The sequence below is a fragment of the Danio rerio genome, chromosome 23 (genome assembly GCF_052040795.2).
Source record: "Danio rerio strain M-AB ecotype USA chromosome 23, GRCz13ab, whole genome shotgun sequence".
Lineage (NCBI taxonomy): Eukaryota > Metazoa > Chordata > Actinopteri > Cypriniformes > Danionidae > Danio > Danio rerio.
In genome coordinates this window covers 24,865,194-24,891,903 of record NC_141043.1, presented here as the reverse complement: position 1 = coordinate 24,891,903, position 26,710 = coordinate 24,865,194, and the positions used below count along the sequence as shown (strand labels likewise).

Sequence of the window (26,710 nt, the reverse complement as noted above, 5' to 3'; positions counted from 1 at the left end):
AGTCTCTCCTACTAATTGGTCAACTTCTCTGGAACTCACAGTGTATGTGACAAATAATCGCTGCTGTGGGTGAAAGTTGAAATCGTATTATCTTCACACAGCCTCTAAAAACCATGTTGAAAATGCAGTTCTGCAAAAGACGCAAGCATTTATCGGTCACAAACGTCCATCAAACAATGGAAATAAAATATATTGCCTCATCTTGTTAGCTTTTAAGTCAGTCTGTGAGTAAGTGAGTGCCTTCTAACACACACATAATATTGAAAAGTTGTTCGCTGCACCTGCTGTTATGGATAAATACAGTGCTGCATTTTCATTAAAAGAGATTTCAGTTTTGAAGCTCATTGAATCTTAAATTTAATACACAATTATTGTTTTTTTGTTCTTTTATGAAAGGCTGAGCCTAATCTTTGAAAGTTTAGTACACTAATTATAAATATTATTTTATTTTTAATTTTTGTGTTTATTTTTTGTACTTTTGCATCACAAGAAGCTCTTTAGGTCGTTATCTGATTGTAACAAAACCCTTTAGCTTGTTCAAAATAAACAGAAAAAGTAAGTATTATAGATTTGTTATTAAATCTGCTGTACTGTACCCATACCCTAAAACCGAGGTACGATACAGAGGTATAATACACATAACAGATGGCAAAATCCTATTAAAACCAAATGCGTACAGGACCAGCAATTTTACATTTAAGGATAATATATTTTAGGATACTGATATGCAGTAGTGACATTGTCAAGTATTCGTTTGGAGGATATTTCAGGCAAACTTGGCAGCTGTTGAAGGATATGGTGAGAAGGCAAATAAAGGATGCTGTCTGTCTTGCAGACTTTTGCATTTGTCAAATACTGACTGGCTTTAACATATCATTCTCTGCAGTCACATGACAGGATGGTGTAGTCTTCATTTTTAAGTATATTCTGAATTATGAATATGGTAATGTTGAGCGAGTCCCAGTTTCAGGAGATGTGTCCCGACTACTCACTTAAAATGCAAGTATGTCACAGTTTTATCTGCAAGTATCAATTATTTACAATTACAGGGATTGTTCACCCAAAAAATGTAAGATCTGTCATGAATTTGGGTATACATGAGAATGATGGATTAATAACTTTTGTGTTTTTGGAAAGCTGTGTGTTGTCAAAATAATCCCCGTTCACACATATCCAGTGAAATAACTAAAAATGCTGTATTGTGGATGCCAGGACAGTGGTTGAAAATGACACACTGTGCAGAAATACACTGAAAATAATGGTTCATTGGATTTACTGATTTATTTTAAGGTAAGTGGTTGCAAATAATTTACATGGGCTAATTTTAAACTAACAAATTAAGTTGAACATTTCTCAATTTATTTCGATTGTTTAAATTTAGCCCATATAAATCGTTTGCAACCACTTACTGCAAAAAAAAAAAAAAAAAAATCTGATTAATCTTTTTTTTTTCAGTGTACCACAAGCCTTAGATGCCATTGATTAAACTGGAATAGTGTGCTTACTACTCTGTGGAGGTGAGCTTACTGCTCAGTGAGTATGTTCAAGAGAAGATGAGTGAAAATATATGTAATAAACTCAATAAAGTAAGCAGAATTTGTTATTTAAAAGTGAATTGACATACATTGTTACATATAAAGAACAACTTCCTCATCTGTTTGAACACAGTTGTGTATGAAAAGTACATTTAGATATATTCACATAACATTTCAAAATTCTATGAAAAGCTGAACGTGTACCAACAGCTATTAAAGGGTATAATTTTAGGGATGTTAATATACAGCATTGTCACATTGTCAAGTATTATTTTCTCTAAAACAGATTTCTGAAATTGTTCCTTATGATTGGTAATATAACAAGCCTTTAAGGAAAGCTTAATAGTTATACCAGTTTCACACACAAAACTTTAGCATTTTTGTTTGAGTCAAAATACTCCCACACCTTGTCATTTTCTAAGTTTTCATGAGCCGCTGCCAGTGACAAGGAGAACACTAATGCATGCAATTTCCAATTGCTGATGTAAAATGTTTTTTTTTTTGTATCAATTTTAAACATTTTGTATTTATTTAATATGTTTGTAAAGAGTGCAATCCCTAGTTCATAGGCCCTCAAAAAGCTGTTGCCATGTAAATTGCCTAAATGAAAGTTTACAAATTCATATTAACTTAAGTCGCGTTCAATACACACACAAAGTGATCATTTAAGGGATTTAATACCATTTTAATAAGCTGTCACTCCTGATGCTTTGTTTTCATATGGTTTAATTGTGTGATTATTGTGTTTATTTTTAATTAAGTAGCTTTTCTTTTAATCTGTATTGTTTCATGGCAGTTTTACAGAAACGTAACATTTGTAAGTAAAATGAACACTTTCATATTTTTGACAGACAAGTTTGCATGAACTGCCATTTTCTACCATAATCTCTATGCCGACGGTTTGTCATATTATATATCAGTCAAGTCCCCAAAAACATGTATAATTACATTTTTCATTTATTCATTCATTTTCTGCCGCTTTTCCTGGGCCGGGACGCGGGGGCAGAAGTCTTAGGAGAGAACCCCAGGATTCTCTCTCCCAAGACACTTCCTCCAGCACCCAAAGCAATTTACATTTTAAATGTTTTCAAATTTTGTTAAATACATTTACTTATTTATTTTTTATAAATATATTATTTTTTTTATTATTATTATTTTGTTAATCTGAATGAAACTATACATTTACTTTCTCAAGAAACTGGGGGAAATTGATAGAATTGGATAATTTATAGTCATAACCATGTTAAATATACATTTCTAATACTTATCATATATTAATTTACAACTTGAAGATTTTATCCATGTTATCCCGGGGGAAAAAATGCCAGAAAGAACCAAAATAGGGTGTTAGCAGTGTTTCCATTGAAAATCTTTTTCACAAAAAACTTATTAAATAACATACACTGTAAAAAAACTCATAGGATCAACTTAATAAAGTTACGTAAGAATAGTAAGTTAAGTAAGTTAAGAATAAAGTTTTTTGAACTTATTTATTGCTGAAAACTGTAATAAATTAAGTGAAAACGAATTAATTTATGTAGTTGTAACAAGCTGAAGTAATTTAAGTTTTCATTTTTACAGTGTGTTTTAGAGTGTGAAGGACATTTAACCATTAGGAAATGAATATAAATCAATAAAAAAACTTTTAAGATCGTATCCCTATTTCTGTTATTTACGGTAAAAAATCCCTTCACCTTGTCCCAACACAAATCGATGAAGTTAACTTAATTGTTTTTACAAATTTAAGTGGATTAAACATAAAGCAATTAAGTTGTCCCAAAAAAAGCCCCACAAGAATTGTGTTGATTTAGCTCATTTTAAATAGGTAGTTTGAACAAGCAGCAAAATGTTTTTTTGAGTGTTCTTTATGTCAAGGGAAGGTGGGTGGGTCTACGTATATCCAGATATGAATGTTTTTTTTTAAATGATCTAAATAAATTGCATAAACATCTGTTTGGCAACAATCTTGATAAAGCAGTGGAAGAATCCTAATCAACATCTTTATTAATACAAAGCTTTCAGAAAGTAATTAAATTCTTTATTCAGGAAAAAGAATAAGCCGTGAAACAGCACAAGCGCATTTGCATTTTGTTTTCATGAAGACGACGAGACAGTAGGGAAAAACTGTGCTGTGATTTAACTAGGTCTTTGTTAGTTTATTCCACAGATATATCTGAGTGCCATTCGCTTCCTTTGTGCGCCAAACAAAAGATTATCAGTGCGAGACCAGCCTTCAAAACTGCACTGGAGGCCCATCAGAAGGCATTATGAGGGCTTTTACGTCCTACGTTTTCCCTTTGATTCCAAGCAGAAATGTAAAGGTGGCTGTTTTTATAAGAAAATGTGCTTGTGGGGAGACATTAATGTGATAATAAAGAGCTCTAGATGTTTGTGCATGTCTTCAGAGGAACAAAAATGAACAATCTTGAAATATTTAGCTAATATTATATACTTTCTTTCTTTCTGCTTTTCTTAATGCAGCTTGTCCGTTTGGGTCCTTTAAACCATCTCAAGGGGACCAGCAGTGTCTCCAATGTCCCATAAACAGCCGCACCAGCAGTGAAGGAGCTACCAGTTGTGTGTGTCGCAATGGCTACTACAGAACCGACTCTGACCCGCTGCAGATGCCCTGCACCAGTATGCCATTCTCTTATGCTATTTCATGTCTTTTACTGTGGTTTAACTCTCTTCTTTGAAAATCAGGCAGACTTTGATCCTCCAAGCACTCAGAAATAAGTTTTTTTTTTACAGTATAGATGTTAGATATTAGTTATGTTTTTAAATGATCAATGTTGCATAAAATGGCAGATTTTTACGTATTCATTAGTAAAAGTCAATTGTGCAGCTTAATACCTTTAGGTTACCATAATCCTTAACTAATGCTCTCGAAATGTTAAGTCTTCAAAACACCTATAATTTTGAGTTAATTGCAAATTTCAGTATACTTATTTTTTTTGTACTGTTTGTTGTCATACAGTTGGAAATAACATTTAATGCTGTTGGATTAGTTTAGTCTTGTTTTTAAGAGTGATTAATATAGAGTTTTAGTATTCTATATTTATTATTAATGTATTAAATAATTACAGAATGGAGCCACACTTTAAAAATAGTTTTTTTTTTTACACAAAAAGTGTTTATTTTCTGTTGTGAATTGCATTATGGGACTTTGATCTCTACTCTGTCAACTTTTAATGTTGCAAAATTTAACTCTACACTTTAAGAAAGTGACTTTTATTGACATTTTAGTTGTTTGAAATAATATAATGTATATCAGGGTGTTCGTAATGTCTTAAAAAGTCTTGAAATGTCTTAAATTTCAAAAACTAAATTTTAGGCCTCAAAAAGTCTTACATTTATTGTAATATTGTCTGGTACATAGGTCTTAAATTTCCTTGTTTATGTAAAGCTACCCAATCGATTTAACACATATCCAATCACCAACAATAAATCTCAATAAAGCTTTTAGCAAAACTATTTATAACTAATATTATAGTTTGTTGTGCATACATTTAGTTTATTAAAGTTTTATTTTTAAAGAGTTTTTTATTAGTATGTAACTACAGTGGTGTCGACTTGTTTTGACACATTATGTAAAGTATTTGGCTAAGAAATAACTAATAAGAATTTGTTTTTTGATGGGGCAAAAATTAAAAACCCATAGCGTTTGGCCCTATTTAAGCCTAAAACTTTATAGTAATAATTAATTTTGATGGTATTAGTGGACTGTCTGCTTAATATCTGTTGATACTGCTCCTTCAATAGACATTTAACTGACTATAAGAAACTTTGCAAGTACATGTCATCTTACACCAACCCCAACCCCAATTCTAACCCCCACCTAACAGTCTACTTATAATCTAATGATAATTAGTTGGATTGTAGATGCAATGTAACTTAAATTCAACAAACGGACCATTAAAATAAAGTATGACCAATTTCATTCTTGATGGTCCCAAAAAGGTCTTAAATTTAACTTGGTGAAACCTGCAGAAACCCTGTTTAGGAAATTATATAGAAAGAAATATATCTGTAAAAGAACAGAAATGTACTGGCAGTTTATCACAAGGTTTTTGTACCGTGATATAAAACACCTACCCAGATAATATATCACTTTAAACTAGGGCTGGACGATATTGCAAAATGCAATCTCGATTAATTATTTTCCATATTGAACGATAACAATATATATTTTAATATCAGTTGTTAATGCTTCCAGATTTAAACGAGTACCTCAACAATGACTGAAGTCACAAAAATTAGAGGGTCCATTAAATGGCATAACATTTTCGAACGATAACTTTTATTCTCTAATATCAATACACTTTAAATTCCCATTGTTGCACATTTCTGCTGTGTGATTGGCTCTTTAATCAAGATAAAGTAAAAAAAAGTCCAGAGCTTATCATTGTTATTGACATAAATAACAATAATACAGTTTATTTTAAACTATTAAAATATTGTTAAAAGTCACTTTTTCTAACTTTTTATGCTTAAAAGTTGTTGAAAGAAAGATCAAGGTCACATAATGCAAATCAAAAGCATAAATGAATGTGGAAAAATAAAAACATGAATCACAAAGAACTATTCATTTAATAATGATCATCCATAGCATAAAAATGATGATTAATTTATCAGGTTTCTCTGAACTTATTTTAACTGAACTGTTGAATGTATTTCAGTATTTATAAATTTCATAAATTCATTTTCAGTATTGTTAAAGTAAGGCAAACTTTTTCAGTAGATAAGTCATTTATTAACAGTAACTCGTTAACACAGAAATTTAAGTTGATGGTGTAAAAAGGCTGCTATTTCAATATAAAGCTTTATTGTAGTACCAATCTGCCAACAAAGTAGCTGTCATTTGACACAATCAGAAACATGACTTATTTCAGTCCTGCAAAGTCACATTGAGCCCGTAGGCAGTCTTTTGATAAAGTCTTCCGTCTTTCCATTTTTCCATGCGGTTGGCCCTTTCAAAGCCACAGTTAAATGCAGCAAAAGAAAATGAGTGTATAACTCACTGAACATTCATTCATTGCTGGAACTCAGTGAGCAGTGCGATTGATTGTCCCAGTGAGATTAACATAATGCTCTGTTCTTGTGGGGAGGTTGGAGTAGTGCTTCACACTGTCAGTGCAATGAACTGCTGCTTTCCGTCCAGAACATTCTTCCCTTTCACTCACGTTTTACATTACAATAAACCACTTTTCTTTTCATCTCCTGTCATTACCCATTAGGAAATTATTACTTTAATGTTGCTTGTTGGAAAGCTGGGATTACTTTGATCCAGTGTCTCTTTTTTGTTAGAGAAACAGTGATAACAGGCTAATGAATAAGTTGAAATCAGATCTTAAAAACACGAGACAGAGCAGTTAGAGTGTGCTGAGTGTGCAGACTTTCTAGGGAAAAAGACATGGGATAGGACACAAAATTACCTTGCATTACATGGGACTAATTTAGGTGGGGAACTGCTGGGATTTAGTGATCAGATTTAGTTTCATGAAAAATATTTTTTTATAACCTTGTATTTTTGTTGACATCGAATGTCAATTTAAGTTTAAACACAAGTATTACATACAAAGCCAATGCAAACGCATAAATAGTGCTGAATTTGGCACAAATTATGTGGAATATGTGACATTGTTGTGACAAATGTATGGTATTAGTCTCTTGAATTTTCCATTTTCAAAAGATTCAACTTGAGTGGAAAATGGTGTGAATCCAACATTCATGGTTAAATTTAACAGGTTTACATGCAACCAAACTCAAATAACACTTTCATTTTCTCATATTTGTTACTCTCTCATGTTCTAATTTTTTCAAAGCTACCTTTTTCTAGAGTCTGCTCTGATTGGTCAGATGGTCTAGTCCAGTGGTTCCCAACCTTTTTTTTTGCCTGAGACCCCCTTTTCCCCTGGAAAAAAATTGTAAGGCCCTCCTCCACATTTAACGATATTATTGCTCATATAAGTTTGTAGTAATGATGACAAAAAATGTTGTTCTCAAACAAATGGTATGTTTATTACCATATCTAGATATCTTTATGCACAAATAATAACCTATTGTAAAATATAAAAGCAAAACATCATTAGGCCATTTGTAACTAAAAAACGTAAGCCTTTGGCCTTTAAATTGGCCTTATTTGACATTCAATAACAAAAATATCAGTATTCACACTGGTGTATAAGGCAAAAATTAATATAGACTATTACAATGCAATACTTGCATGTTATTTGTTGAGCTTTACCAATTAGTGGGGGGGGGGGGGGTTAGTGGTGTTTCGTAGGTTGTACGTTGCTAGGCAACCATCAACCGTTTTCCCAGAGGAATGAGGATTACAAGCTGAAGCAAAACATTGCTGTCACTCTGATACAAGTTTTATCTATCGAAAAAATTACAAAGCACTGCAGTGTTTGGGTGTTCAGTTTGTCTGAGAAAACTAATCTTACCGAAATATGAATATTCCTTACAAGCTGAAGCTGATCGGTTAATTCTTGTCACGTGACTCGCAGTGAGCTCACCTCCGGCTGGAAACAGCAAACTTGTGCAAACTCTAGAAATGGGAACGGCCCCATTTGCGATCTCCATCAGTTGATCTTCCTGCAGAGCCATGCTGGATTCAACTGATTTGTTGACAAATGGGTTGTGAATTCATACATTGGCAGTTCGTGGGTAGTTCACTGGGTCTTTTCCTCTTAGCAAAGAAACTTTCCAAAGACATCTGTTTCTTACTAATTTTGCTACTTGTGGGTTAAATCTGGGCACTCAAGTGACCGAGATGTAAGCGAGAGTACGGTTATTTTTCAAAATAAAAGAAAGTTCAGACTCAGATAATAAAATGGAAATAATTAATGATTTCTTGTGCGGCCCGGTACCAACTGATCTATCGACCGGTGCTTGAGGACCACTGAGCGAGGGGAAAAAAATGAACTAAGGCAACATGATCATTCTCCTCCTGCTAAGAAATGTTTAAAATATGACGCGACCCCCCACTGAGCTCGCTGGGGCCCCTTTGTGGGCCGCGACCCCCCCTGTTGAGAATCACTGGTCTAGTCAGTTGTACTTAGTCTACAGATTACAGTGCATGTGTTGTAAACAAATCGCCCATCACCGTACTGTGAATTTGTGAACTAAAATGTTTGCACAGTCTCTGCAGGGATTGTACACACTGTAATTTAGTAATTATTGGATCAGACTTTCCATAATCAATTTAAGCCAGTGTTTGATGGTGAAAATTGTACGAAATGTTTGAGTGGTAAGTTGTAAGAAGTGTGAAGAGATAAGACAATAAGAACACACATTTCTGCTGAGCTTCTGAACACAATGGCCAATCAGTGGCTTTTAGATTTTGCTCAGCGGAAAGTTTTGATGAGTTTGCGCATAACTGAATTCTGTGCAGATACAGTAGAAGAAAGAGATCAAGGGCTCTATTTTGACAGTCCATGCACAAAACGGAAAGCGCAGGGCGCAAACTCTTTCAGGTCGTCTCAGAATCCATATTTGCTAATTTAAGGACGGGAAAATCCCATCTCCCATTCCCTTTAAGAGCCAGTTCATCAGTCTCATCTCCCATTCCCTTTAAGAGCCAGCTCATCAGTCTCATCTCCCATTCCCTTTAAGAGCCAGCTCATCAGTCTCATCTCCCATTCCCTTTAAGAGCCAGCTCATCAGTCTCATCTCCCATTGCCTTTTAGAGCCAGCTGCGTCGCGCCATAAGCGCATTTGCTGTTTACAGGATGTAAAGTAAGTGTAATTGGAAAAACTGAGCATTTCACAAGCAAGCAGTTAACAGTTAACAGTTTTTTTTTCAACAGAAAACAGTTAAACAGAGCATCTACCGTGCAAGAATGAGAGATAATCAATCTACTTTCACTTTCGCTCTTGGATAGGGAAACCTTTACGCAAAGTCATCAATTAGCCTATAAATAATTTATTTGGTTTGTTAAGCGCAAATATTTGTTTCAAAACTATTTCTAAATTCAGTTCTAATTTCCAGCAAACGAATAAATGAACAATAATAACGAAGTGTGCTCAAAAACCTGAGTTATATCCTAAAACACATGCTGTGCCCCATATGGTCTAAAACCTGCAGTTGGGCAAATCTAAGCTTGTTTTTAATAAAACAAATATTATTTGTTAATAATATCAGCTAAGCTGAAACTAGCAAACAAGTATTGTGCCGCGCCTTGCGCCACATTGCACCGGGTGTATGATAGGGCCCTAAGTATTTTATTTTGATAATAAATGTTTTTCAACATTGGTTTGACAACCTGAACCAGCCAAAGTGTTAAAAGGATGGGTCAAAGATTAGATGCTGTACACGGGCAGCTAATGCAGATTTATGAAGTTATGGAAGTGAAACTGAGTTACAGACATCTTGTTTCCACCATTTAATATCGACTTTTTCTTTTAGGAAACAGTAACTTTTCTTGTTGTAGCACGTTAATCTTTAAATCTTTGCAGACCTTTTATACTCTCAAACATCTACATTGCATGAAATACAAAATATTAAAAAGCTTATTAGGTGCACTTTTCAAGAATAGTTCAAAATAGTTGACATTTTCCTTATGTACTTAACAGCTGACCATCCAGTGTGTACAGTATATGGCTGACCATATTTTCAGTCAAAGGGAAGTCTGGTTTTGGTAAAAAAAAAAAAACATTTTATATAGGGCTAGGTAATATGGCCCCCCAAAAAATCTGTCACACCTCATTTTAATGTACACTTCACGCTATTAACAAACCATTAAAATTAACTAAGACTTTTAGTTTAGTAAACTAATAATACTAGTAACTACTAATTAGCTGCTTATTAATACTTAGTAAAGTAGTAGTTGGGTTTAGGTATTGGGTAGGATCAGGGATGTAAAATAAGATTATACTTTACAAGTGCTAATAAACAGTTAATATCTTAGCAATGGGCAGATAATAAGCCAGTAAGAAATGGTGGGAATTGTCTTTTTAATTAATTTATTTAATTATCAGTTCAGTTGCTGAAAAAAAAACAATGCTAAGCATAACTTGCATTAGACTCCACTTATTTCTTTAATTTCCATGAAAGTCATTTCTAAACGATTTCTCACATTTCACAAAGTAAGACGTACTCCACTTTGAATGGTCTGGGTGTGAGTTTATCATCACAAAATGTTTGTTTTTGGTTGTACTGGTCCTGAATACTGGTATGTGTTTTCTGATGGGCCGGTATGTTTTGACTCTCTGCAGCGGTTCCGTCTGCTCCTCAGAGAGTGATTTCCAGCGTGAACGAGACGTCTCTGCGTCTGGAGTGGGACGTTCCAAAGGAGAGTGGAGGCCGCGAGGACGTGGTTTATAACATCATCTGCAAGAGCTGCGGTTCGGGTCGAGGGGCCTGCACTCGCTGCGGTGACAACGTGCAGTTTGTGCCCCGTCAGCTGGGCCTGACAGAGCCCCGGATCCACATCAGTGATCTGCTGGCCCACACGCAATACACGTTTGAGATCCAGGCTGTGAATGGAGTGTCCGACCAGAGTCCCTACTCGCCTCAGTTCACCGCAGTCAACATCACCACAAACCAGGCTGGTAAGACAAGCATAAACACGGGTTACACTTTCAGACATAAGCTGATGAAGCTCATGGTCAAATTGTTTTCAGTTTGCTGCAGGCTCGAATCGACCTTGTGTTGCAAGAGCCTTTGTGTTTTTAGGCTGCTTTCCTGGAATTTAAAGCTGTCGACAGTATAGTAGAGATTGGTCAGACTAAAGTAGTTGTACAAATTGACTTGCAGTTGACTTTGGGTTTTGATTCCATGGACCCCTACAATTTATTACACTTTTGTTTAAATATTGAAGTAGTTAACTTTTTATGTTATTTAAAAAAAAAAAAAAAATATATATATATATATATATATATATATATATATATATATAGTTATATTTAATATTAAAAAGTACATGTATAAATATCTATAAGTAATAATTAATTAATTAAATAAAAAAATTCAAATATGATAAAGTGCATTATTGTTGCTCTCCTTCACTTGTTTAGGCCCTACAATCTTTACAGTCTGCTTTTAATATTGTTCAGTCTCATCTTCAGGATCTTAAATTGGTTTTAAATGTAGACAAATCTAAATTGATGATTTTCACAAATTGTCCCACTCCTGTGCAGGACCAACCATTAATTACCACTGCGCAAAGTGAACATAAAAATTTTGTGTAAAGCTACAAGTTTTTATGCTTTTTACTTGATCAGGAGTAAAAAGTTCCTTTAAAGCACACATACAGTAGAAAATTTGATTTGCAAATTGAGTCAAGCTTGGGTTTTACTATCGAAATGGATCCTGCTTTTCTCTTAAACCTCGTAAGCATTTGTTGTCTGCAACATTTTTATGTTTTATATAGCTTATTGCTTGACTATGGTGATGTTTTCTATGTGAATGCCTCAACCAAACCTTTAAACAGCGCTCTGAGGTTTGTTAGAGGCTGTTGTAGACTAACTCACCATTGTTAACTGTATGCCAAAGCTGAGTGGCCATCTCAGAATGTAAAAAGGTATACCCACTGGATGACTCTGGTCTACAAGGCTCTTCTGGGACTGGTGCCTATTATATACTATTATATAGACTATAGTAATAGTCTTTAGTCAATCCCTCATCCTGGAATACTCTTCTGTTTGAACTAAAAATGTCTGTGGTCATCCCAATTAAACATTTCGCTCTATCATTTATAACAAACAACAACAGTCCATTTTTCAGTGTATGTGTTTTTAAGATATTGTAATGTAGTATAGCTGAATAACTTAACTGTCTTTTTATTATTTTTTTTTTTTTTCATAAGTCATGTGTTGCGGATCTCTTGGCCAGGTCACCCTTGATCCCAATGTTTTTTTTTTATCTAGTTAAATAAAAAGAAACTTTATGATATAAAATATGGATCTATTTATTAAACATGATTAGTTAAAAGTGTTTGAATTAGTTGAAGTGTTTAAAAATATATATAATTAGAGTATTTAAAAATAAAATAGGTCACTAACTTCTTAAACAGGTGTTAAACTGTTCTTTTTAACATAATCAGGCTGCGCTAGGATTTGCGCTAAGGCTCGCTATTCACGTTGCCTGTTATTCTACTGAGCAGATAGCTTTGACTTTTTTTTTTTCACGAAACTGATGTGTTTGCACGTTTTTATCTTCACCTGATCAGATTTCTCACATTTTCTCAATTTGATCCGAGAACCCGAACGCTATAGTCCACAACACTCGTCATATTGCTCTGTACCAGGATTTCAAATGTCAGTCCCAAAAGGAGCCGGTTCAAAAGGAGCATAATAGTGTTTAATAGAGCATTTTAATGAGAGCCGTGCCCCCGGCTGTGCAGCAGTGAACTCGCTGGCCCGATCACTGCAGGCTGGGCCTCCACCGGTGTGCCTGTCAGTCCACATTACCGCTTCACTGCTGCCATTAAAAGACAAAAATCCACCTCACACCACCCGTGTCCCCCCAAAAACACGGGACAATGGCTGGACCGGCTGCTTGGCCAGAGCTTGAGTGTGAGCCTCCACAGCACACGAGAACCATAAACCTCCTCCCACACTCAGAGATTTATTAATAATGGTCTTCTGAGAAACTTACAGTACAGGCTAATGGTTTTTATAAAATGCATGATGCTTACAGTATGGCAAGCTGATCTAACATTTAATAAAGGCATCTATTTTCATGCTCCTAATACGGTACCTATTTTTAAGATGCTAGCGTCTTTCCAGTTAAGTACTAATTATTTGCCTTAATCTGAATAAGACAATAATCTGATTAAGGTGTTTACATGAATGTTCCTTTCATGATCCCGTTTTATATGATACAGCACATAATTCGATTAATGTCATTGTGTAACCGCTATCCACATTTCCTCCAGAGTTTTATGTAATTTCAGGTGTTTTATTTTTAATTTGTCGACTTTAACTGCAGTTTGACGCTTTCAATTTTAATCAGGAATATTTTATGTATGCTCCTCGTGACAAATGTGATATTGGATGTGAGTATGAACTGCTGGAAGAGTGTTGTTTAAATGGAATTTGATACCGCAGACCGTAAAAGGGGAAGAAAAACTCTGCATTTCGCAATGCATGTGTCTGTGGTCCTTCACTGTTTGGTAGGTGAAGAGAATAGTGTCAAACAGCAACTAAAATCCTAAACGACCCTAATAATTAGTAACAGTAACAGTAAATTTTTGTACTACACTTCAATAATGTGACTAAAAGCAGCATACTCCATGTGTCTTAATTCAATTTCTGTTTAGTTTGATCAAGACCTTAACCAGATTAATCAAAAATCGCTGTTTACATGATAGACTCTTAATCAGAGTATTGTCTTAAGCCTATTAAAATCAGATTATTGGTATCTATGTAAATGTACTCTCCAACTAGTTATTTTTTGATCTTAATGATTATTTACTTGTGCTTGCTACTAGTATAATGTACTTGTTCATTAGAGATAGCACTTATTCACTAGACGCTGATACCTATTATTATCAAATGCTAATACTTATTCATTGCAGTTGCTGTGTTCCCACGTACCCTTGTTTTTCTGTTATTTCAGGTTATCACAAACTTATTTATTCCAAACTTTTTTTTTTTTTTTTACTGGGGTTGTGCAATATAAAAAAAAGATATCTCAATATTTTCTAGTATTCTGCTAATAACCAAGTTTTTAAATTGTCTGATATTTTAAAGCTTTCTTATTGACCTTATTCCTTGATGCGGACATGTGCTGTTTTTTTCATTGTTTTAGAACTTCCGGTTCATGGGAGAAATGACTAGGAAACTAATTGCTACCTCTACAAAAAAGTGTTTTTATGATTACACAGACAAAATAGAATAATATAATAAGAAAACATCAGTTTGCAACATCAAGCAGCATAACGTGCTGTTTTTAACATCTAAAAATGAATGGTTGTGAATGGAATAGGAAGTCTTGAGCCAAAAAGATTCAAATGGCTGCTCCCGCTCAAACGTGGAAAAAAAACAAGGTCATTAGCTTTCTTTCAAAAAGTCATCGCCGATACTGATTTTGAAGAACACTGTGTTAATTATTTATAACTGAAGCAGTCAAGCAGAAACCAAAAAAAAATATTTATGATTGTACAACCCTGCCTCTCAACAATAAAGTTTTTGCTCCACTTATGACAGTTTTTGATCAACTTATTATTTGTAGTTTTTTTTTAGGATTTAATTGTTGTTAATTTTTTTTAAACAGAATTTATTCAAAATCTATTTTTTTACATTATAAATGACATTATTTATACTGTTGTACAGTTTAATGTGTCTTTGAACAATAAAAGTACATTTTAAATTTTACTTTTGAATAGTACTGTATGCCAGATTCCACAAATACTGATTCAGCTCTACAGTTTTCCACACTTATAATAACAATGCATTTTTCTTCAGCTACAGGGCATCACATCATAATGATGCTGAAGAATCAGATTTTATTTATTAAAAAAAAATCTTCATTTTCAGCATCAAACTCCAGTCTTCAGTGTAGTAGTATTAATATATTAGATACCATTAAATGTTTTACAAGTTGATGAAAGAGAAATGTCTAATGAAAAAGTGACCAATTTCATAGACTAATACATATCTAAAAAATACATATGAGTAGCATGAAAATGTAAACTCGTAGATTTTAAAGATCATCATCAAGTTAAAAATGGTTAATATGTAAATAAATACAATTGGAATTGGAAATTAATTTGGGATATTTCACCTCAGAGAAGGAACATGTTATTTCAAGAGTATGTGGTTAAAAAACTTTTTTTTTTTTTTTGGATTGTACAGACCTGGTGACATTATTCTGGTGGCATTAGTCCCGTAGATATTCCAGTGAAGTCTTTAATGCATTGTTTTAAGCTATGAAATTACTTTGTCATTTGCCACAGTGGAAATTCTTGAGGGGGGGAAGAATGATTCTGGCATCCATTTCAGATGAAAATGCTGGTAATCGGTTCCTCTTATTCTCCACCAGAATACCGCAAGGACATATGAATTTATGTTTTTCACTGAGAGAGTACTACTTGTATTTCTCATAAATTGCAGTCAAAGAGAGCAGCGGATGATGAAGTACCACTTACTGCAGACTCTTTGGAAAACTGATCACCTCATCAGACCGAGAGAACTTATTTTCATATATAATGACTTGCTCTGTTTTATAGCAGCATACCTTTGATTCGCTTCAGACTTTATGGAATTTTCTATAAAACAATAGTGTGTGTTCGAGAAACTATGGATGCCTACAGTAAACAAGACTAAGAGGCTAGTAGTGCAGCGATTGTAAAGTAATTGGTTTTATGTACAGTACACCATTCAAAAGTTTAAGTCAGATAAGTCAGATTTTTGAATGAGCAGAAAACATTCAGTTAATCATTTATTTTTATTTCTAATAAATAAATGCTGTCCTTTTGGACATTGATAATAAGACTTGTTTCTTTAGCATTTAATTAGCATAATTATAATGTTTGAAGCATCTAATGAAGACTAATGTGAAACTAATGAAGTAATGATGCTTATACAGTACATACATATACTGTTTGTATACTTTTAGGGCTGTTCCAGATTGCTCAAAAACAGCACACATTTATGAAATCTAATCATTTATTTCTCACAAAACAACTTGAATATTGCTCTTAAATGTTTTCAAACAAAATAATGATTAATAGGTTATCAATATGTCATGCTTCAATAGTTTGTCATTAGGTGTACATATGTGTTTATCAACAAAATTCAGTTGAAAAAGTGTAAGAGATATGAAAAAAAGGACAAAAATGTTGTAAAAACTAAATGCACTAAAGTAATATCATAGTTTATAAACAAACCAAATGTATTTTGACATGTTATGGTGCTTCATACATATTCAAAATGACCCAAAGCTAAAACATGTCCCTTTTATATAACTGTAGAAATATATGTATATCAGTATGGTGCAAAATATAGCTAAATGTCATAATAATAATAATAATAATAATAATAATAATAATAATAATAACAATAATAATAACAATAACAATAATAATAAATTATGTATTATGAGCATCATAAAACCCTTGCAGTTTTTATGTATGTGTTCAGGATCAAAACACCTGAAATGAGCCTAACGCCTTATGAGAGTTAAAAGAAAGTCTTGTGTGGTCTTTTTAGAAATGTATAACTTTTTACTCAAAAGCTCTGTTTATCTCTGGCACAATAAAGGAGAAATCTCTTCTAGAAAAAAGAATGACCAGGAGCACTAAAAAGCACTACTTTTCAATTTAATTCAAGTTGATTTGTATAGTGCCTTTTGCAAAAATTACAAACAGTGCACGTTGTTGCATTACAATTAAATTAAGGTTACTATCAAATATAAGTTATTATATACATACATAGTTAAACTGCAATTTTATTGCATACATGTGATGTGAAAGTGTGATCCTGGAAGTCCTTGATGGTTAGCATCATCCCTCCATATGTGTTGTCCTTGAGGTCCTCAATGGTTGGCATCAGATCTTCTTCACAGGTCTTGGATCCAGTCAATGGCACTTCGCCATCTCTAGAGGCCTTAGGACGGGCATCCCCAGATGGAAATAAATAAAAAAGAAAAAAAAATTATTGTAGCTGCTGTTCATAATGAATTTAAACAAGGTATATTAAATTTCAATGCCAAAATAAAGTGCTATAAATGAAAATAGGAGACATATAAACAAACATAGAAACACATTTAAGTATTTCTGACAAAATCGCTGGTGCATCAAGGAATGTGTCCTACAGTTGGATTGGCAAGCCCACTCACCTGCATGGAGCACACTCATGCATTAAACTGTTATGTGATGCATTGTATGTATGTTTACTAAAAAGATAAGTCTTAAATCTAGTTTTGAACTGAGAGAGTTTGTTTGAGCCTCGGACATTATCAGGAAGTCTATTCCAGAGTTTAGGAGCCACAAATGAGACATTTAAAGTCAACATACTGTACAGCCATATAATAGAGGCAAAATTGAAATTTCATTTTCACCACCTATTTTCATCTCACGTAAAGGAGCAGCTTGAACATTCTGTTAAACTTCTTTATTTTTAAAAAAGGACTACATGCAAGCACCACAACATCACACATCGTAAACTTTCTGAAGACCTGAGGGTGATTTAATATTGACAATCTGACTTATTTTTGACAATGCCCCAGACTGTCATCAATTTATTGCATATAATGGGGTTTAAAATGTCACTTGCATCCAAGGAACTTAGTTTTGTGCTTGCTTAGAATGCTTCGTCTTCCTATTTGGAGTGTTAGTCTAATGACATCTGTCTTCCCTGGTGATGTTTGGACAAACTCCTCCAACATACACAACGACACGCTCAACTTCTCAACAATCCCATCATCCTCACGCACCGTCTCAACATTCATTGCTGTAAATCAAGACAAGCGTCCTGCTCTGCCTGTCCAAAGCAGCACACGGAAAAACACTTCATCAAAACTCTGGATCGAAGTTTACAGAGGAACTAAATAGCACGAGGCCTATATTTTACTCAGCATTTCGTGTTCAAAATCATTGTGTATAACAACCTGAGGCCTCAAACTCTGAGCAATCAAGCATCAACTTTATGCCAGCTATAAATAATATAACGCATAACACATCTTTCTTTGGGCCATTACGCAGAGAGATGGCACATGCGAACGAGTATCAGTGTCAAAGCATGATTAAAATGGTTTTAAAATGCCAAGATATTGTCTTACCTATTATATTTTATCGCGCTTGTCCAGGGAATCGGTGTTTGGCGTTTAAACAAAATCACTTTCCTCAATGCAAACCCAAGCAAGCATGCCAGCAGCAAAACTTCCTGTGCTCTGCCGCCTCTGCTGCTACTAATCTAAACCCACTGATTGGCTTTAAGGCACCGTGATTTGTTTGATCTTTAAACCACAAGTGCAATTTTACCAGCAGCCATGGCGTTTGCCAGCTTTTGCGCTTGTCTTTTTACTTCTTTCAGCTTGTAAATGATAATGAAGTGTTACATGGGCTTCCAGAGTCTTTTTTCCAGTTAGTAGTCAGCCTGAAGCTGCTGTTGATATAATAGCTTCTCTATATCCAACGTTTGCACCGGTGCCAGGGAACTGAGAGTGCTACGGATAGAGTAGCCAGTTAGCATTTGAGCAGTCGCTTCAGAAGTATAGACTTCATGCCTGGTCGGTAAGGCCTGTTGTGCTTTGGGAGAAATTTGTATGCTCTTCCAGATGTCAAATATAGTGAACTCTCGTCATTCATTATCAAAAAGCCTTTTGAAGGTACTCCAGGGGTTATGTTAAGGAGAAATATAAAGCTTAGAAGTTTGGGGTTGGTACGGTTTTTGTTTTTGAAGGAGGTCTTACACGTGAGCACAGTGTTGGGTACGTTACTTTAAAAAGTAAGTGGTTACTAGTTACTTCTCACAAATAGTAACCGAGTTACTGAAATATAGTTATGTTTGTCAAATGACTATAAAATAAACATAAAACATTGAACACTAATCTAAAATGTTTTAATGTTGTTGTGGGACAATGTGACTGACAACCATCAAATTCAACATAATTTTTATAAATGTTATCTGTACTATAGTTGCACAATAAAACACAATAGATAGTTGAAAACTTCAAGTATTTATTGCTCAGGCCACAACTCACAAAACCTGTCAACAAACAAGTCTAAATATAAATTCTTCTTCTACTAAACAAAAACAAATAATAATAGTATTATTAATATACATACTGTCTTTGTATATAAATTATGCAAATGACAATCATGAAACTGGTACAGGTAGATGTACTGTAGGTACTGTAGGTAGATGCTCACAAAAGTAAACAGTTTAACGAGAAGTGCTCTCAATAAAATATTAAATATACCAAATAAACTACTAATAATAATAATAATTTTATATATATATTATTTTATTTATTATATATATTTTATATTTTTGTGGTGGCATGTGATGATGCGGGGTGCTTCATTAGCTTGTCATCGACGCAAAGAGACTTTTTTCCCTCGGCAGAAGTTGCACGATACATAAATGATACATTCTTGCCTTTCAGTTCAGTGAGGAAAAAGTAGTGCTTGTATTTCCAATTTGCAAATGCACCTTTGAACTTGTTGAATTTGCCATTGTTCTGACTTCTGGTTGTTGATGTGTGCAACTGACTGTGCATGTGCTTGTGTGTGAATACCTCCCTACTCTGCCTCTGATTGGCAAATGATGTAAATTTACTGTATCTTAGCCAATCACTTTCTCAGTTACACCACGTTCACAGACACACCAATCATCACCACTGATATCCTTTGGCTAAGAGATGCTGCTCGCATAAAAAACTGATTCAGCAGTGTTCTCACCTAGAGTAACACACATTTTATTGTCAGTATTGGCAACGGTATTGTAACGGGGAAGATGTATTTTATTTCTCACATTGCAAAACTAAACATTCAGCAACATTATTCAAGCCATGTCAAGCAGTGTCACATCATTCAGAAATCATTCTAAAATGAGGATCTGCTGCTCAAGAAACATTTATTTGTATCGGTGTTGAAAACAGTTGCTTCTTCAAGCATTTGTGAAACCTGATACAGTTTATTTCCAGGATTCTTTACTTAATCGAAAGTTGAAAAAATCTGAATTTATTTGAAATACAACATTACTCATTCACACTTTATTCATTTATTGCATTCTTAGTAAATAAAAGTTTTAGTTTCTCTAAATAATAAACATATCTGGAACATTTTAATTTTCATAGCTCGATTTAATGAAGTGATTTTTAACTTTAGTGTTCAGTTTACCCCAAAATAAATATCCTTTACTCACTCTATTGTATCCTATACTCACTGCTATTCTAAAATCGGTTCAAAGTCCAAAAAAATAGTTCATATTTTGAACACAAAAAAGATGTGTAATTAGATCTGGGAAAATTCTATACATTGAAAGTCTATTAAACTAAGTAATGAATACATAGGAATCACCAAGCAGTTTAATCCAAGACTTATGAAGAGACACCATCACTTTATGGGATGAAAAAACTAGATGTAAATGTAAAAAATGTCAAAATATTTATATTTACACATATTAAATAAAGTAAAGGATTTTTTTTTTAACCACTGGATCATACCAGCATGCTTGCTTGATATGCAAAAACCACTGAGGTTCATTTTGCATGTCATGCTGCATGTTTGAACTTCTGCAAGAAAAAATTAATATTTTTAATTCAATGTTTGCTTACAGTATACTCACTAAACAATGACATTTATTTTAATAAAAAACAAAATGACATCTGAAAAAAACATATATATAGAAAAATTAAAATAGTGTGTAATATATAATAATGTAATATATTGTTTAATGTTTAAAATACTTTATTTTAAGGGAAACTTATTGAACATTGTATTTATGATAAAAGTCATTATAAAGTGCCTTTATTTTACACTGTTCTGTCTTTAGATTAAGACTAAGATCATGTGTCAGAATTGAAAACCAGTCTACTGTAATCTTTATTTTGAGCTTATTTAAAAAATATATATGAAATATTATAAATAACTCATATTTTCTTACTCATTTCTCGTGTGTTTCCATTGTTTCATCATCCTCTCTACAGCTCCATCTGCTGTGTCAATCATGCATCAGGTCAGCAGGGCTGTGGACAGTATAACATTGTCCTGGTCCCAGCCTGACCAGCCCAACGGAGTCATTTTGGACTATGAGCTGCAGTACTACGAGAAGGTAATGCTTCCTGACATACTGTACCAACATACAACTTTTCTCTCAAAAAAGAAAACATTCACTGACCTTGAAAATAAAACATTGTTTAGCAACAAATTATGCATGTTGGTATGAATTTGTTGTTCTTTCAAGAGTTCACACTTAGCTGATGATTTACAAAGCTTGTTTGGCATGCTGTCCCGGGAGAGAGCCCCGAGCTCAAGGGCTCCTCGAGCCCGGGGCTTCCTCCCGTTGGCAGAGCAAGAAGGGAGCCTGAGCTCGGTGGATCTCAGAACTCCCCTGCCGCTGTAGCTAAGGGAACGTAAGGAATTAGACCAGCTTGATTGTTAAGTATGTTGAATGTCTTTGGATGGTGGGAGGAAACCGGAGAGCCCGGGGAAAACCCACGCGGACACGGGAAGGACATACAAACTCCCCACAGAAACACTCACCGGTCCTATCGAACTAGGACCGGCAGTATTCTTGCTGTGTGGTTCACAGTGCTAACCACTGGACCGCCGTGCCGCCCAATTACAGGTAAAGGAGGAGAATAGGGGAGGAGGGGGGTTTCTTCCAAACGAAGATAAAGTGAACTGAAAACTTAGACTATTTATGGTGCCTTAGGGCTCATATGATTGGAAGATTAGTGATTAGCAAATGCGAGACTGGACGTGATAAATCATAAGTACGTGATCCTCTCGAAATTAGTTTATGAATAAACTTCACTTCAAGAGTTCACACTTAGCTGATGATTTACAAAGCTTGTTTGGCATGCTGTCCCGGGAGAGAGCCCCGAGCTCAAGGGCTCCTCGAGCCCGGGGCTTCCTCCCGTTGGCAGAGCAAGAAGGGAGCCTGAGCTCGGTGGATCTCAGAACTCCCCAAAATGCAGAATTAATCGCTCGGGACAGCAGCCGCGTATTCGAAGCAAAAAACCCCCCAAAAGGCAGGAAATTTAGAGCTATATCCGGCTGCTGGATATAATAGAAGGAAAGAGGTTAAATGCATGGGCATTAATTAGATAGGATTAATAAGGGTGAAAAGAGGATTCTAATAACTCTTGCTTGAGTTAGAGTTTGAAGGAACCCCTGCGGGGGTCATGGTTTTCGGGGTTAAGAAGAAGGGGAGAATAGGTGGTTTGAAGCAGTGAAAAGAGAACTTTGAGTGAATCTTGTGGGAGTTGGAGCTCTAAGTGACCCCTGCGGGGGCCAGAGTAGAGTGAAGGTATGGAGCAGAGAGTGGAGGAGAGTAGCTCTTACGAAAGATGGAGCTTTGTGAGAGTTTGAGTTTAGAGCGGCCTCTGCGGAGGTTAGAGCTTGAGGGTAGGGTGTAGATAGGAGTGACCTCTGCGGAGGTTAGAGCTTGAGGGTAGGGAGTAGATAGGAGCGACCTCTGCGGAGGTTTGAGCTTGAAGGTAGGGTGTAGATAGGAGTGACCTCTGCGGAGGTTTGAGCTTGAGGGTAGGGTGTAGATAGGAGTGACCTCTGCGGAGGTTTGAGCTTGAGGGAAGAGTGTAGCTGAGAGGAGCAATGAGGTTGCTGGAATGCTAACTGTAATGGCCATTGGGGGCGTCCTTGGCAAAACCTGTAGGGGTGCCATTGTTGGACGATTAGGCTTCTGCTGAGTTTGGTTAGGATGACTCTAGCGAGAATTGAGGCTCTATTAGGTACCTTTGTGAGTTGGAGCCTTGTGAGGAGTTGCTTGGGGGTTGGTTAGAGCCTGTTGTGCTTCTTTGAGGTGGTATTTACTGAGGCGTATGTAAGATTTAAAAGCTTCAGAAGACCAGCGACCAAGGGTCTGGATCTGATTGTGTGAGAGCCCGTTAGAGGCTGCTGTAGTGGCTGCGCCAATCCTGAATGAGTGGCTGGAAAAAGGCTCTGGGGAAAAACCTGATAGGCGAAGAATTTCTTTAAGGTGTTTTTGGAACCAGAATCGAGATACTGGACGGTTAGCGTCGTCAGTAAAAAGCGGGGCCATAGGGTTTGCTTCTTGAGATTTTCTTAGATTAAGATAGGCTAGGAGGGTTTGGAATGGGCGAGTAGGAGAAGGTATGTCGAAAATGAGGATAGAGTGTCCTTTCTGGGTTTGATCTGTTTTGCTTTGTTTGATAAGGAAAGAGATGGTTTCCTTATCTTGCAAGCTAGATCTGAGATAGTGGGGTGGAGTAGAGGGTTAAATTTAGATGTAACTGTTAATTCGGAACATCTAAGAAACCCAAAAAATGCTAGATTAAACATAGCATCTAAGGTGCGGGCTGTATGGGAGGAAATATACCCTTTGCGAAGGGTGTAGATGCATGAGGTAAGGATTTTGAGTGTGATGGGTTGTCTGGCATCAGGGCTGGTGGGGTGGTTTTTCTGAATACCCTTGATAAGAAGGGAGGTTTGCGAATTTGTGATGGCGTCGGAAGGAGACCCATGGATTAATTTGTGAAAGAACTGGAACCCGCTAAGGTAGCTCTTTATTGAACTGGCTTGTAGGTGATTTGCGGTGTGAAGGTGGGATATAAAGGAAGTGATAGAGAGGAGAGAAAAATCAGGGAAAGGAAGTTGGTGTAGAATATGGAATTGTTTGAACGAATTCCATGCTGTGAGGTATGCATTGAGGGTTCTAGGAGCTATTGCTTGCAGGATGAGAGATAGAGAAGTTTGGTGAAGATTATGAAGTGGTGGTTTATGGCAATATCGTTTCTGAATACGGAGGTACAGGCGTTGGGTGAGGGTCTGCTTCCGGGGCCAGTTGCCAGAATTTCTGTAGAGAGAAGCGAGAGAGAGAGTCAGCAATTTGGTTTTTGCAACCAGGTACATGTTCAGCAATCATGATAAATTGTTTTTTAGCAGATATCCAGATAAGGCGTCTTAAAAATGGCATAAGTGCTTGGGAGTGGGAGCGCCTTTTGTTGATGCAATGCACTGTGGCTTCATTATCGCAGTGAATGAGAATGCTAAAAGTAGACCATTCGTCCCCCCACAAGATGGCTGCTGCGACAATGGGGTAGAGTTCGAATAGGGCTGAAGAACATTGGTCTTTTGGAATGGAATAGAATTGGGGTGGCCATGTTGAGGCAAACCAGTGTCCTTTGTAGTAGCCGCCGAAACCAATAGAGGGGGCAGCATCTGTGTATAGGTTAATGTCGATGGGGGAAGTTGTTAAGTCGCTATAGAAAAAGGAACATCCGTTCCATTGCTTAAGGAAAGAGATCCATAAGCAGAGTTCATCGCGACTTGGTTTAGAGAGAATAATTATTTCTTCTAAACCTTGAACTGTGGTGGATAGTTGAAGGAGGTGTGAAATAAAGGGGCGGCCCTGTGGAATGATGCGCATATCGAAATTTAGATGGCCAAGAATTGATAGGAGTTCTCGTTTTGTGCACATCTGTTTTTCGAGGAAGATTTGGGATAGAGAAATGATCCGATCGATCTTCTCTTTGGGAAGGGATGCTTGAAATTTGTGCGAGTCTAGATTAATGCCCAGAAATTCGATTGAAGTACTGGGACCTGAAGTTTTTTCCTCTGCTAGAGGAATTCCGAGATCAGCGAAAACTTGTTGGGTGATCGCTAGGTGTTTGGCTGGAGGAGATGACGGGGGAGAAATAATGAGAAAATCGTCTAGAAGGTGGATGAGGTATGGAATTCCGTAATTATGGATAGAATCCAGCATAATCATGTCAAATATTTTTGGGCTGCTTTTGCATCCGAAGGTTAGTCGGACTGCAAAATAGAATTGATTGCGCCAATAAATGCCAAAAAGGTGCCAGAAGTCTGGGTGGATTGGCATGATTTTAAAGGCAGAAGAGATGTCTGCTTTGGCTAGCCAGGCGTTGTGGCTGGCTATCTTTATAAGAGAAATTGCTTGATCGATGTCGTGATAGTTGAGCGTATATTCTTCTAGTGGTATCGTGCTGTTAATGCTAGGGAAAGAAGAATTATGTGGAGACGAAAGGTCAACTATGAGGCGTTTTTTGCCGGAAAATTTTCGAGTTGCGACACCAATGGGGCTAATGCGTGAAATATTGAATGGAGGAGCCTTAAAAGGTCCGATCATGAATTTGTTGTCGATTTCTTTTTTAATAAGATAATCGACTGTTTCGGGTTCGGAGGTCGCAGACTGAAGGTTAGGACGAATTAGATAAAGTGAAAAATGGAATGTATCCTTTGTGAAGAGGATGTGGAGTGTAGTAGGTTGGATGAGGGTCAGCTTCTGGAGCCAGCAGTCATGATCTCTAAAATAGAAAAACAAAGAGAATCAGAAATTAAATCTTTGCAAAATAATACAAGTATGGCAGACATGAAAATTGTTTTAGATAATATCCATGCGAGGCATCTGAATAAGGGCATGTAAATGGAAGCGCTTTGTTAATGCATGGTCTGATAGCTTTATTGCTACAATGTGCAAGGATGGTAGAGGTGGGTGTTCGTCTCCCCACGGGATGGCAGAGGGATAGAGAGCTGAGCATATGGGGTGTGGCTTGTCTGGTGGTCCTGGAAAACTGGTATCTCTTGAAGAGTGAGCATGTGAAGTGATAGTGAAGTTCAAAATTTTTTATTTATAACAGTCAAGTGAGAAGTTTGTTGTCTTGCCGTTTTCACACCCGACTGACTTGCTACATAATCCTATATGACATTTTGTATGGCGTATTACACTTGGACTTTTGTGCTTGATGGCATAATGTTTTCCAATAGCTTGCTATAATTTACTGGTTGGGTAATAATCTTTTCAGAAGTTAAATGTCTATTGGAAATTTTTTTTTTTTTTTTCTTAACTAAATTCACAAGCGTGTCTGGCCTATTCATTCATAAGGTCTTTGCAACAGAGTCAAGAGAGAGGGCGGGACCATCTCCAGTCTTTTAGCTCATTGGATGGTGATGCTTCTCTTTACAGCTATTGGCTTAACAGAGTTTCAGTCAGGCAATGCAAAAGGTGCAAAAAGCCTGGCGGCCATTTTGTTAATCAAATTCAACATTGTTTATGGCTGGAGCTGCTGTTCTGCTGAACACATTCCAGCAAACAATCTGTTAAACGATGGATCGCATGTGTACTGCTAGGAGCAGGTAAAGGTTCAGTTTTTGCAATAGCTTTGGAGTTTTGGCTGTTATCTTGCTGGAAAATAAGGTTGAAGACACAGCAGATGCGTTGTGGAGGCTCTTTGAAGTGGAAGGTTTTGGTGTTGTTGTTTAAGCTGTTGATGAAATTGTTGGAGTTGTTTGAAATGGTAGTAGTAGTTGTTGTTGTTGCTGTAGCTTGTATATTGTAGCTTGTAGATTGAAGCTTTTAGATTGTATATTGTAGATAGTAGCTTGAAGCTTGTAGATTGAAGCGTGTAGATTGAAGCTTTTGTAGCGCTTGTAGCTTTTGTAGCTTTGTAGTTGATGAGCAGAGCAGAGCATTCTTCCAAACAGAGATCCTGGTGATTGTAGCTTGTAGCTGCTTTGGTTGTCCATGCTGGTTTAGAGTTGTTTTTTCAACGG

The 26,710-nt window shown here is 35.9% G+C and overlaps 1 protein-coding gene across 2 annotated transcripts in view; it reads left to right on the top strand.

Moving 5' to 3' along the window:
- The window catches only part of ephb2a (eph receptor B2a), a 126,634-nt gene that overhangs the window by 85,478 nt on the left and 14,446 nt on the right, over window positions 1-26,710 (top strand). For both annotated transcript variants that reach the window (XM_087307095.1, XM_087307096.1), the window contains exons 4-6: window positions 4,017-4,172; window positions 10,758-11,093; window positions 21,142-21,266. In XM_087307095.1, coding sequence (XP_087163221.1) covers window positions 4,017-4,172; window positions 10,758-11,093; window positions 21,142-21,266 — 617 coding nt within the window. The remainder of the gene's footprint in view (window positions 1-4,016; window positions 4,173-10,757; window positions 11,094-21,141; window positions 21,267-26,710) is intronic.